Here is a 15,070-nt window from a genome sequence, read left to right on the forward strand (position 1 = left end):
AAGAGTGTAAGAAGAGAAATAAAGTGGATTTCAGAGTTTTACGGTCCCTAGGAGTTCAGCGGTGTCCTCAAACATGAATTCACACACATACAACCTCAAAGAAGAAAGGAAATTAAAATGTAGTGATCCTTTGGGGACTGATAAGCACTGTGATCCAGTATACCACTTATATACTCACCTGTGTTTGTGTGCCTGCTTCAGTTGTTTGGTTTGGAGCTGCAAGGTTAGACCAATAAAGCAATCACCTGCCAGTTTACAACTCATATCACGATATGCTTCGCTGTTCAAAAATGCCTCTTTTTTTCCTTCCTCACCACACTCTATACTCTCTCGCTTTCTCTCTGTCCTACTCTCTCACTCTCACACAAGTTGGGAAATTCTGAAATTGGTTTAACTGAGTAGAAGGTAAAGTAAGAGGAAACCCAAACAGCAAATTTGTCTGTCCACTATTAATTTGGTTGTTCCACTCTTCATTCCTGGAGGGAAATTCAATTATCACAGCAGAAGGCAGTTTATGTTAATTCCTGCAGTTAATTCCACAGTTATGGCTCACTGTTATACACAAATGAATATGGTGGTTAAAGAGCAATGGTGCAGTTGGTTACCATACCTAGACAAAGTGGAAAAGAGTAATTATTGTCTAATTGAAATTGTGTGAATTACATAAATGTTCAAACCATGGATGAATTATTGTAATATTTGCATTTCCTTAAGCAAAGAGACTTCAGTGTAATATAGAATTTGTTTTTGTTTGTGTGCAAGTTTGTTTCCTAAAAACTAAATGATGCCTGAGTTTTAAGATTTTAGTGTTAAAGTAGATACATCAGAGAGCACATTTGCAGAATAATTCCTGAATTTATACTGTTATTAAGAATGTGAGTGTATTTGTGTGTGTGTTTTCTCCACTCATGTACTGTACATCTGGGTAGTCCACACAGAGACTGATGAGTGTAATTCCACACTTTAATTTCACAAATTTCAAGCTGAAATAGCATATACAGTATGGTGAACTAAACCCTACAACAAACATGCCATTTCCAAAAAGCTGACGCATTAAGATGCACACTGGGTACTGTGCCCCGCCTTTAAGGGAACATACTGTATATTGGAATGCAAGTGACTTATCACTTGTATTCATACGCCTTGCTAATTATCCTCCTTGTGATAGGGTTCTGGAAAAAAATGAATAGAATAGGGAACATCTCATCCTTTGTTTCTCTTTTTTTAATTCCCCGTTCATTGCCGAGCCATAAAAAAGTGAGCTGCCAAACATAACTAGGGACTGAAATAAAAAGCCAAACAAAGTAAAGGGGATTTGTATCTTTTTTTGTTTGTTGCCCTGGATTGTGACAGAAAAGTATTTCTTATTCTGGTTTTTTCCCTCTTTTTGTGTATACAACAGAAAATGATTCTAAAACTTTTAAAATGAAATGTGATGAAAGGCTAGAGCTGTTCTGAACACACTAGGTTATTTTCTCTCTTATGCTCCTATTTGAACAATGTAACACAGCCCTGATGGCAGTGTCATTTGTTGTATGGCTGTGAAAAGCTTGGTGTAAATCGGCGTCTATGCTTGACATGTTCATCTCTCTCTCTCTCTCTCTCTCTCTCTCTCTCTCTCTAGGCTGAACCAGAGGGTTTCTCCCATTTCCACCTCTACGTGTGCGCGGCCTTCCTGGTGAGGTGGAGGAAAGAGATTCTAGAAGAGAAAGATTTTCAGGTAATGTGCACAGAAGACACGGAGGTGCAATAAACCTTTAGGTTCAAGGTTCAAGGATTTTATTGTCAATTCACCATATGTGCAGGACATACAGAAAATCGAAATACTGTTTCTCTCTCACCTAGTATTAGGTGCCATAACATTTAGGAACTAAAATAGAATAAAGTAGAATGAAAATAGAATAGAATAAGAACTGGATTGACAGAATTAGGAGAAATCTAAACGCTCCAGCCAATAAGCTGTTAAGCTGTGACTCAAAACCATGTACAGTCAGTGACCGTAGTGCAAAACAATAATAGGAGATTGTCAGATGGTTCAGCATCACCAGGGTGTTGGTGATGAGGTGAAAATAGCATATGAGGTATACATGGACAGTACTGCAAATGACCAACAGCAGCAGATATCCTGGCAAAAAAAAAACTGTTAGCAGCAGATTTACATATAAGATAACAGAAGGTAAAACAGCAGAGGTAGTCCGTCCGTCCCCCCCATTCAAATGAGGAAAAACTCTACAGTAATTTTAATATGTAAAATTCAGAAAAATTCAGAAGGACTGCTGTTATGCATAGTCTCGTACATAGCAATTTATTCTGTATTCTCACTGTGGGAAATTGCTATTTTCAAATTTGTCCTGACATGCTTTAAGAATTTATGCTCTGTTTCAAATGAGGCTTGTTAACAAGTGCAAGTGCAGGGAAGGTCACTTAAGAGCATTTTTGATGAATCTAAACTGTATTCTAAGTGTTGTTTTTTTAATGAAAGTTACTACATTTGAACTAAGCCATACTTTTAACAGATGTTCTCTGGAAACTCTTACTGTACAGAAATGAGCACCAAGTACACACATCTAGTGTTATCTAAAAAAAAAAAGTATCAACTCTTCAAGGCAGTTTGGCTTTTATTTATTTTAAAACCATGACATAGCACAGGTGGACTCTAATCAAGCCGTAGCATAGTGGTCTTTACATTTAAGCCTGAGCTGTGTGAAAACCGCAGCCCAGTCTGTAACACTTCTTGGAATAAAACTGTCCTTGGAAAAACAGCAGAGGCACACCATTACACAAAAGTGTGTCTCATCATAACAAACTTTTCTTTTTTTCCCTCCACTGCTCTAAAGTTTGTGTTCTTGCTCTCCTACTCCTCATGCTCCCTTTTTATTACAACTCTCCTGCCTCTTCTTTTTGCCTCATCTTCATGAGGATGGATACTTTGCCCTTGGCAGACCATTTGATAGTCTGCATGGGAAGGCATCAGCCAGTTGGTAAAACTATGTGGAGTTGAGAAAAAAGGGCTCTTAAATTTGTGTGTATAAATGTGCATGCTTGTAAGGGAATGGGGACAAAGCTGAATCAGTGGGTACTGTAAACACTAAAAGACAGACAAAAACAAAACAAGGAGGCCCTTAAAAGAATAAAAAGGCACAACATGGTAGTGTAGATTTGCACAGTCTCAAAACGCTTTAAGTATTTTTACACTAAACATTAGCTTCAGATAGACATTATAAAAAGAATTCACAGGTAAAGCATGACATGAAATGTCAGTCCAAATGGTGGTGGTTGCTGGGAGAGGACTACTCTGCTATCTCAGTTAAAATAGCCTGTTACAATAGCCTCACAGTATGGGTGAGTCATTTCATTCATGGTAAAAGCAGCACAAACCTTTAACTGATCATTTCAAAAAAGCATATCAAAATACTGACCATATTGGCATCTGATGACATATTAGGACTTTGTACACCAATTAAATATGGCAGACAGCAAATTTAACATTGCTGCTGGCTTCACTAAGAGTTCATTCCAGAAAAATAGAATACAAGAGGTTTGATAATGTGAAGATCAAAGGTACTGCACCACACAACAACAGTCTCATATTCTGTCAACTAATGACTATACTGACCATGAGACATTTCTCTTCAGGGTCTGATTCTGAGATCTCGGCTTAATGTGACTAACTGACTGAATCATTTTGTTTATTTTACATGTATTTAATCATAGCAGCATGTCTCAAACTAGAAAATAACTTTTACAAGTTGGTAAAAGACGAGGAATGTGGCACATTTTGTCACAGGCAGGTGAAAATGCAAAAAAAAAAAAAAAAGTCAGATAATTAGTAAAGGGGGGCAGATAGCACTGTAGGCTACTGATAGTTTGATAATCACTATCTGGACACACATTATATGATCTGTAGTGAGTTAAATTTCAACTAGACTCAGCTCAGTGAACCACATCTGGTTGCATTGCCTGACATCTGATCATTTATCTTTCTTCTATCTTTTTTCCTTTCTTCTTCAATTGTGGCTGTAAGAAGGCAGCACAAATTACAGGTCTCGAAACACATCAAATGTCAAGTGAAACAATAATGAGTAAAGTTAAGAACTAAGAGGTAAAAAGAAAAACAAGGGCAGTGGAAATCTAAAAGAAGACAGAAGAGATAACTGAAAAACTGAGCACAAAAAGCAGCTAGAGAGCAGAGATGATGCTTGTACGTGATGACATTACACTGGGTTGCTACTGTTTAAGAAACCAAGCCCCCCAGTGAGCTAGCAACCAAAGTCACCTTCTGGCGGCTGTCTAATGTCATCTACTAATTCACTCACGATGACTTTGGAACCTCACACTTAATGACTGGTGAGGTAAAGGGAAGGCATGTAGGCCATGAGTGCCTCTATGGCAACAGTCTGGTGGGCTGTTTAAATGTAGGTTTTCTACACAACAGGACAACTAAGATGAATTTACCAATATTAAAAATATATGTACACATCATCACAATCAGTAACCCATGGATATGAAAGCATGCAGTGTGCTATGCTTTATGTTTATATCTTTAAAGTATGTCTGCATTCCAGTCTGTGTTGGCACTTTTTTTTTTTTTTTTTTTTGGATATCTGCTGCTGTTGGTCATTTGCAGTACTGTCCATGTATACCTCATATGCTATTTTCACCTCATCACCAACGCCCTGGTGATGCTGAACCATCTGACAATCTCCTATTATTGTTTTGCACTACGGTCACTGACTGTACACAGTTTTGAGTCACAGCTTATTGACTGTACCGTTTAGATTTCTCCTAATTCTGTCAATCCAGTTCTTATTCTATTCTATGCTATTCTATTTTTATTCTACTTTATTCTGTTTTAGTTCCTAAATGTTATGGCACCTAATACTAGGTGAGAGAGAAATGGCATTTCAATTTTCTGTATGTCCTGCGCATATGGTGAATTGACAATAAACTCCTTGAACCTTGAATGACTGCACTTCAGAGGTTCTGCACATCTGACTTTTACTGTAGCTTCCCTCAGGTATTTACATTGAAGAAAAGACAATCGCACCTAATACAAGGGGTCTAAAACTGCATAATGTGTGCTTCTAACATTGACATTCAAGCCCTCTGCTCCATCTTTTCTGTGACTCCCAGCATGTAATAAATCAATAGAAATCTTCAAAAGCAACACCACATGCAAGGTTACGGTGCTAAAGCACCTGAGATTTAGATGGAGGCCAGCTGATTAAGCCTGATTCACCCAGTGAGTGAGACACTGGAGACTGTCAAACGAGACATCAAGTGGCTTGTCTGTACTTTCATACTCTTCTACCCTCTCTCCCCTTTTCTCTCACTTGCGGTCACACTCAAACAGGACTATTTGTTGTATTCCATTATAGATTGAACGTAAGGTGGTTATACAGGTTTTAAATTAAATTCTGCAGCATTTTGAGCAGTTTGCCCAGAAAAGATTTGCTAACCTTTGTGTAGTTACAGTGTGTCCAGTCTTGCATTAAAATTGTTAAATATTTACTTGTCAGAGTGCAAGAAATTTTTTTAAAAGAAGTCACTCTCACAGGTGCACACACATACTCATAAACAAATGCAGGCAAATGTCACCCTGGAATTTTCCACCACCCAGTATACAGCAAATGGGTTTTCATCACCTTATTTGTTTATTTTTAGACATAGACATAGACATAGACCACTGTTACAAATTGAGCTACCAAATACAGTATAATGCAACGTACTAAGTATTTTTCTGACACAAATTAGTAATTGTGGGATAAGAGAATCGTCAAGATTTCTTTACTTTTCAGCTTTGGTGGTTTAAGGACCTGTTGAACAACTCATCTTTACATCTTTTTACACAGCATCCCTCTCCCTTCATGTCAAACATCTTTTTTCATTTTGTCGTTTTCTAGAACAGAACATGTATGCACACAAACAACTCACGCTTCCAGCAATATAATAAAGTTTTCTAACCTGTTCTCATCCATCTACTTATTATTACACATTGCTACTCTAATTTATGCAGGCCTGGAGGCAAACTAGACTTGTAGCAGCTAGTTAGCACACAACAACATTAACAGCTTGTTGTTTTGTTTTATAGCTATAATCAGTGTTTTGATTGATTTGTACTTTGTTGAATTAGGAAACTGTTTGTTCCTGAAATACAATTATTACTAATATCCTGATTTGAAATCATAGTACTTTGCCATATAGAGTGGAGAAGATTCAGAGAATTTTAAATTTGTTTTATTTTTTTACATTTCAGACTCGTCTTAAAATGGATTCAGCTGCATATGATGCAGTATTTAACTTGGGTTCTTGGTTACCTTTATTCAGTTTGGCTGGGTGACTAGATCTATGAAGATGGTTGGTGATTCCAAATCTCTTCCATCTGAAAATGGCTACCATGCTCTTGGGCACTTTCAGTGCTGCAGAAATTCTCTTGTATCCTTCCCCAGATACTGTATGTCTTGACACAGTCCTGTCTCGCAGGTCTGTGGACAGTTCTCTTGACCTTATGGCTTTGTTTTCACTCTGACGTACACCAACTTAGAGACCTTCTATAAACAGGTGTGTGTCTTTCCTAATTGTATTCAGTAAATTAAATTAGTACAGGTGGACTCTAATCTCTAAGTTGTAGAAGCATCTCAATGACTATTCATAAAAGTAGGATACACCAGAGTTCAATTGCAAGTACCATAACATCTGAGATATATCTTAAATTTTTAATAAATTAACAAAACACTCCAAAAATTTGTTTTCACTTTATCTTTATGGAGGATTGTGTGAAGATTGATGAGGAAGACAAAATAATTGAATCAATTTTAAATGAGCCTGACAACTTTCTGAATCTACTGTATGTCACCACTTCTCAAAGCTATGTAGATATTAGATTGAAAGGTTCTTCCTTATGACATTAATTTGGTTTTTAACACTGTAAATCTGTTCAGTCACTGCAGTGTTGTCACTCGGTAGAAAAGTGTGTGGCAGTTGTTTTTAATGTAAAAAGTAGCACACAAGGAGCAGTAGTGTATGACAAACTGCTGGTGAGTGACATGCTTTGGGTCCTGAGAGGGAACACGAATGATTGATTCACTTTAATAGTTTTAATTCAAAAATGCATGCAGAAAGTAATTTAAAAGGATAATTCATGCATTGTTATCATACATAGTAAGGAGAGTAACTGTGAATCTCGTCCTTTGGTTGTGGGATTGGATTGGTTAAGCTGCTAAATGAAAAGCAGGAGGAGTATGGCACTCCCCAAGCAATCTGCCTTCCACCGTTACACTTCAGCTAGCATGGTACTACTAACTTCAGGCCTGGACTGCATGGATAAGTTAGTACATGTGTGTGTGCACACACACACACACATTTCCACACACTTTTTGTAACTCAAAGCCACACACAAAAATATACGCAATTTTCTTTTATACTGTGTTGTTTTATTCACACATTCATGCATTCAGTGTCACACACATTCACCTTCATATACACATACAGATTTCACAGAGCTACATAGAGATATTATGCAGCAGGTCTTGTTGCACATTGTTTTTCTGAAAGCCCAGCACTGTCAGCACAGTTCCCATTAGTCTGTGCAACCTGCAGAAACCACCATGACCACTGCAGAACTGTTACAACCTAAGCTCATATGCTTTAAAGTTGGCAGTGGAATTATGGATGTTTTTCTTGATCCTCTGCACCAACAACCACATTTTGAAAAGGCACACACATACTGTACTATATGTACACACTACATTCTCAACATGCACTATATCTGTATCTCTAATGTACACTGACATGTACAACCTCTGTTGACATGTATATGTTTAATGCTTTAGGACACCCGTATATCCTGGATGACCCATTACACAATTTCCCCACAGAAACACATATATTTCAAGCAGCATTTAATGTAAAATCCCCATACTTATAAGGACATGCTCACGTGTCCATTCACGAATAGTCAAGTCCATTATTTGTCAGCATGGATTTCATGACTGTTAGCGTAAACTCTTGTTCCTGGCCATCTAATACTGTTTCCCTGAAATTACATTAGTAAGTGTCGCTGAATAGCCTCTGCCATGAGGATCCCTATCGTGATTGTTAATGTGAACTCAAGTGTTTATGTGAATTCAAACCTATTAGTTCTGTGGAAATCGAATCTCACTGTCACTACACATTTTTCCCAAGACGAGGAGGAGAGCTGTAGCGAGGAAAGAAAGTGAAAGAGGGAGACAAAGATTTGTTTTCATTTTAATTAATGGTGTGTGAAAAACAGTGGACCTTTTGTAAATGTCAGCGTCTGTCCTCAGATCAGTTGAATGTGGAAGACACCATGGATTAGGCAGCCTTGGCAATAAAGGGAAGGAGGGCACCCCAGAGGAACCTAAGTGTTCTGGAAATGTCAGCACTATTTCAATCACCGTGACTGGGAGTACTACTTTGTTTAGGATTCATCCTTGAATTGTAGAAAAGACAAAAACCTCAAATCATTGGAAGGTTTCAGTCCCACTTTTTGGTAAATGTTAGCTAGCCACTTTTCTCGAGTTTGGGTGGAATAAAATAATAACAGCAAGTGTTGCTGCTGACATGCAGTTAACTTTTAGGTTATATCAGTAGAAAAATATGTTGATGTTTTGCACATAGTATAAGTGTCCTTATGTTTATGTGCCTTTTTAAAGTGTATTTTTGGAAAAACAAAACTGAAATGCATTCAATCTAATTATCAGAACAAAGTGCATCCCTGTCTTGCTGCCAGGATGAAGGCTTGAAAATTAGAACTCTCACTATTTAATCTGGACATCTGGTCACTCTAGATGTTTCACTCTGCCAACACAAATGCTGCAGAGTATTGCAAACAGTAAAGTCCATAGGGCCTTTTACTGGAACAGCATTTTCTCTGTATATCCTGTAATGCATTCTTTATGCAAATTTCTATTTCTATTGTTTGATGATAATGATAGTGTGAAAAGACATTAACCAGAAAAAACTGAGCATTATAAGCTTGTATAAGATGTATACAGATCTCCTGCATTATATAACTAACTGTAGCAGTGCCTTTTAGAAAAGACAACTAAGAAATATTAGGAAAATAATTTTATAATTTTTTTGTAAAATGTGGACAGTTTTTCCAGGGTATAGTTGTTGTTTCATTGCTACTAGTTTGAGTTTTTGTGTCTACCATCACATGTTGGGCATGTTTGTTACTGTATGTGAAGACTCTGGTGAGTTGCTTCATTGTATGTGCCTGCTCCCCTTAATATGTTTTACCTTTATGTGTGTGCATGACCAATAGCAAATCCCCATTAAGATCACCACCTTGCAACTTCTAGTAAAGAGCTGGGTCCCTCCTCTGATTCATTTTTTACATTTCACCCATTTATCATGACAAGAGATCCTCATTTTCTCCTCCTGAAGTTTTTTCCCCAAACTTGGCTTGTATTGAGCAGACCCTCTTAGGGGTTTGCAGCTTCTCTGATGGATGGCACTGTAGTTAATACTGTTGAAAATGAGACAAGGCCACCCCCAGTAAACAACTTTTAATAATCACCCCATTGACTGAGTGCTGCGCCTGATGTAGCATATGAATCTATTTGTGCCAGAACAAAAGGAGAAGAGAAAAAATGAGAGGAAAACAGAGGACTTAATATAGTGAAAGTAATTATGTAGCCGTCCACCCCATCCTGCCTTTAATTCAGTGACATGCTCCTTTCATTGCACTCCTTCCACCTACTGTACTTGCTCTCCATCACTGGCAGCTAAAGTTTGCTCTAAGGCGAACTTGTGCTGAATCATTATGGTGTATGATTTTGATGACTAGAGCTCCTTTGAAAGTCTGTAGTGATCTGTCATGGTGTGGCATCAGGTAGACGTACAGTAAGTGCATTTCTGTGCTAAAATATGTGCACACACACACAGTTGCATATTAGTTGCAGCTAAGGTGTGTTCTGTTGATTAATGCATAAAAGCACAAGTTTGCCATAGTCAGGAGTCAGGAGTTTATTACTACAAGGCAGTTGTGTGTGTGGGGTGATTAGCTTGTCATGTGAGTGTCATTACATTATCATTGGCTGAGGTTTATCCACAAGAAAGAGGAAAATTAAGTTAGGAAGAGTCAGAGAAGAGTTTAATGGCTTTTTCACCTTTTGACAACAGAATAACAGGAGTTGTTCTGTCAGCCCAAAAGCCAAATGCATGCCCCTCTGCACAACTCAGGTAAGACACAAAAATGCCAAATAAACAGCAATATTGACCCACTTGTGAGGATTAAACATACTACAGCAACAGGAGGAGAGGGAAGAAAAGATTTTTAAGAAAGAGAACAATGGAGATTTGAGGAATGACCGGGCTATGAACTGAGACATGAATATTGAATTTTAAATTTAAATGCTTGTCAGGTCCGCTCGGCGAGACCTGCCTCTCTTTCTCCTTTCTCTCTCTTCTCCCGCGGGCTGGGTCTCTCCGCTGCTGGAGAACAATGGAGATTTGAGGAATGACCGGGCTATGAACTGAGACATGAATATTGAATTTTAAATTTAAATGCTTGTCAGGTCCGCTCGGCGAGACCTGCCTCTCTTTCTCCTTTCTCTCTCTCATCCTGCGGGATCGGTGCCTCAGCTGTGTCGCATCCGGTAATCAGTGACTCGTTGGTTGAAGCACACAGCTGAGGCGCATTCCTTTGATTACCGCCCTTCCTTATGTAAACCTCGGGCAGACGCTCTGTTATCGCCAGAGCATTACTTATATATAAATAAATGTAAATGTGTGTACACGTGCGTTACTTGATTTCAGTGCTGACAGTTCCTGTGCATCAGATTTTGGAACGTTCCCTACCTTGCTTCCCGGACGGCGTTCGTTACTCAGCTTCCCTGACGGCATTCGCTAATCCTCCTGGTTACTGTCTTTTCACCTGTCCGTCCTGGTCCTCCGACTCTCCTGGTTCCGTTATTCTGTCTACTCACCTGCTTGTCCTGGTCTCCTCAGCCATCACTGCCCTACCCTGGTTATGTACTATTCACTCAGTTACTTTGTTTGTGTTCTCCATTAAACCACCTTTTTCACTAGCACCTGGGTCTGCATCTTGAGTCCTCCCTTTTGGTCGTCTGGGTGGTTTCACGGGCTGTGAACTCTTGATTAGATTGGCATTAATCTCTCTGAGCTTGGCAGTGGGTGAAGGCTGGACTTATACTGTCAGTATTTTTCTCTTGCAAAGTTTAGTATGTTTGGAGCCATCCCTGGTAGACTAGTGGTTAAGGCACAGTGCTCTCGCCGCTGCGGCCCAGGTTCGAATCAGGGTTGCGTCAGGAAGGGCATCCGGCGTAAAACACGTGCCAAATGTCAACATGCGAGCCGTCAGTGTGACGGTTCGCTGTGGCGACCCCTAATGGGAAAAGCGGAAAGTAACTTTCTAGTATGTTTGAGTATATCTGAGCGTAAAGCCCATTGAACTGAACTATTGCCAGTTTTATGGAGCAGTAGGTAACATGGTACTCTAAGCATAGATATAGAGCATAAATTTAATTCGGTCGGTTGGCTCATAAAACAGTGCAAAACAAAAATGTTTTGCATGATTTTAGGTGGCAATGGTTCATGTTCAGGAAGCAAATGGTTAAATGTTGACTGCTCTTGAACTTTGAATTTATACATGCTGAAAAGTGAAACTAATTGAGCAGTGATCTATCACTAAATGGTTCACTATGCAGAAGCACAGACTACTGTTTTAGTACTAGATCGATTCTGGGTGCACTTTTATGAAGGTTATGAAGTTCTTTGACCAGTACAGAATGGGTACAAGGCTAAAGCCTGCTAACTGTAACCACGATTTTTTTGAGTATACAGATATCCAACATCTTTTTCTCATGGAAGAATACCCATTTACTTTCTTTTTTTAGTTTTAATTTATTTATTAGTTCCCACAAACAAACAACAGGTATGTAACTGACTTACCATCTCCAGATGGTAAAACAAACAACTAACGGTCCCCTTAACATGTTTACTTAACAGCAGAAATGCCACATTATCTATAGAAACAACATTTTAATCTGCTGGGCTTTTTACCAACCAACCTCTTTACAAGGCAACTTGGCTGCACCATCCTATGTCAGCTCTTACCTCCACATGCTACAGTCCCCCACTCCTGCATTAGCAGCTACTGTTTGCCAGAGTGCCCATTTTGTGTAATTATACAAACTACAGCAAGCTAATGGCCCCGACAGAGCAGTGCCTACGCCCATTACACCTTGGGGTGCTGCAGAACACCATTACCAGCAGTAGCAACCTGGAGTGTTTGTGCTTGTAGGTGACAGGCTTTGTGTGTGCAGCTGCATCTCTACGTGTGTGTGTGTTCATGTAGATGTTTTGGTTGTAGGAGGTCGGAGGTGGAATGATACATGTCAAAGAAATACAACAGTTACTACAGACGATAGCTGTTTTTAGCCACAAATGTGTGTCTGCTGGTATGTTTTTGTGCACCACACCTGTCATCTCTCCCTCATTAATTTCTCCAGGGCTTTGGCTACTCATTGCTGGGAGCTATAGTTGACACTGCAGGAAAGACAACAAGGCACCTCGCATGACTTTGGGCACTCATTGTGCTCACATCACTTAGCACCGTCTCATTCTGTCTGCAAATAGACTATTTGGTTCTCAGGAAGAGTGGTCTTTAATTGTGCCTTTTATCTGTGTTTATATGCAGGTGTATGTGTGTTCATTCTCTGCATAGGAGTTAAAATGAAAACACCATAACAGCTGATAGCCTCAGTCAGTGTATTAATAGTATTTTAAGAAATATTTCCCTCACACTCTATTGGAGCTTAAGTTGTTATCACTAATAGTCCTTTATAACTGACATCCATAACAGGTTCATCCAAGTCTAAACTTTCCAAGTAAAATATATTGTGAAATGTAATGTTTTCATATTAATTGGTGCTTCAAGTTATTGTGTGGCTTTTGTGTTATTTACTCCATACCAGCTTTAGGTTTTGCTGTTTACAACAGAGTGAATCAGCAACACTGTCACACCAATGTGGAAGGTTCTACAATGAACATGTGTGGCTTTATAAATGTGAGGAGGAGATGAGGATAGACTGCATTAAATCAGCCCACCTCAGTTAGAGGCAGGTTAAAACAATAACTATAAACACAGTGAATAAATCTCACTTGTCAGTAGCTTTGGCTCACCATGTAACCATTACATTGTCCCATTCTCTTTTTGAAGAAAAGCCATATCACTGACTCTATTGACAATCTGCTTTCCCCTCAGTATCAGCAGCCATTAACCACTTTAAGCCTTTCAAGCGTGGGAGATGGAAAGCTAATTGCCTTTTTTTGCATAGCTTACAGTATACAGTAGTGGTGGATCAATGTGTTTGTTAGCATTGTGGGATAAGTGGATATTCATGGATGAATAACTACAAGCACCCACACACATACTCTTTTTCTGTCTTCCTACTTCACAGCCACACATAAATGCATAGTCTTTGCACCACACCACACATTATTTTACATCTCTTTCATTTTTAATTGCATACACAGCCTTCACTGCCACCAAACACATGGTAAATGCACGTTGAATTTCATAGACTGTGCAGATTCCCCTTTTCTCTCATGCAAATATACACTCCCATTCACACAGGCACTTGTGGCCTCTCAGCATGGAGTGTTGCCACCTGTGTGGAGTGGAAAGAGAGCAGCATTCCCCCCTGACAGGGAGATGTATGCAATTACACCGTATTAAAGTCATTAGCCCAGCAGAAGTGATAGCCAGCAGATGGTTAGAACATAGAAATATGCTTTTAATGAAGCTCCTCAGTCACAATAGGTGTGTACTTATGTGGCAGAGTAGGCTTGACTGCACTCATATGTATGTCGTGTGTATCTTTGTCTGGGTGTGTTGCCTAACAAATGTAATACTTGAAGCAGCACTTGATTAGGTGGTGGTTGGTCCTTCTCCTGGAGCATAACAATTAGTTCCTATTGTTGATTTATAAAGATGTGAGAGCACATGTTAAATTTCCCTCCTCCTACTAATCCATCTTCATGCTGTGGAGGTCAAAACAGGCCACAAGAGGGGCATCTTGCATGGATCCTAAACATTATTGAATTGTTTCACTATTCTGAACTTACAATAAAACAAAATGAACCTCATCTGCAAGGAACCTCTGCAGTGTAAGGAACCCCTTATAACTAAAATTTGAATTCCCCTCATTTTTTTTTGGTGAAGAAACTCTAGTGATTGTGCAGCTATCTGCATTTTCCCCATTTTGTAGTGTGGCTATCACAGTAATTCCCACTTTGTGCTTTATTTGTCACACTTTTTTTGCTTGGAATAAAGGTTTGTTTATAATATGTTTTTTCCAAATAAAGAAAAAAGGCCAATTACTTGCGTAAAAAAATCTTATAATTACTTCAACTCCCTCTCCCTTGTGAAAAAAATCCAGTCTATGAAAATACAGGTAGTTTTCATGTCAAATGTTTAAGTGCCAGACATGTCTCCTCCCACTGTAACAGCAGATTAAGTTCGGTGTTGCAAAATCCTGCTCTGTCTCAGATTTAAAGCTACTCTACCTAATTTCTTTTCAGCCAATAGAGGGTGTAGTGAGACTTAAAAGAAACACCATAAACTGCTCTTAACTGCACCTGGCCCCCCCCAATCACTTCCTGTTTCCTAGTAATAATGTAGACTATGGCTTCTACATGTAGAAGATAAAGATGATGATGTAAACTACATCATCTTCTACATTGTCATCTTTTTACATCGTCTACAAAACCAGAAGCCTTCAGATGTAAACCACAAAGGCATTTTGTCGTGTGAGTTATTTACTTGCTAATAATAAAGATTGTTTAGTTCTGATGAGCTAAATATTTTGAACAAGATTGAGAATGCAGGATCACATTTATGTCATAACATTAATACAAATCTAACTGAAGTAAACAATAATTTTGGAAAACATCCAAACATGTAGCATCCAAAAACTAGACAGAATTTTAATTGTATTTTTATTTTATGTATGGGAGTGTACATTATTTCCACACAGTTTTTATTTTATACATTCCCATGCAAAGGCACAAAAACGGT

The 15,070-nt window shown here is 38.7% G+C and overlaps 1 protein-coding gene across 5 annotated transcripts in view; it reads left to right on the forward strand.

Annotated features, from left to right (window-relative positions):
* Positions 1-15,070, forward strand: part of tbc1d22a (TBC1 domain family, member 22a) — a 185,689-nt gene that overhangs the window by 157,259 nt on the left and 13,360 nt on the right. For 4 of the 5 annotated variants that reach the window (XM_020601293.1, XM_020601292.1, XM_020601295.1 and 1 more), the window contains one exon: positions 1,625-1,720. In XM_020601293.1, coding sequence (XP_020456949.1) covers positions 1,625-1,720 — 96 coding nt within the window. Of the gene's footprint in view, positions 1-1,624; positions 1,721-5,017; positions 5,338-15,070 lie in introns of those variants that run through there. The other variant, XM_020601296.1, reaches the window with a different exon arrangement.

This window comes from Monopterus albus, unplaced genomic scaffold (assembly GCF_001952655.1).
Source record: "Monopterus albus unplaced genomic scaffold, M_albus_1.0 scaffold51.1, whole genome shotgun sequence".
In the NCBI taxonomy this organism is placed as follows: domain Eukaryota; kingdom Metazoa; phylum Chordata; class Actinopteri; order Synbranchiformes; family Synbranchidae; genus Monopterus; species Monopterus albus.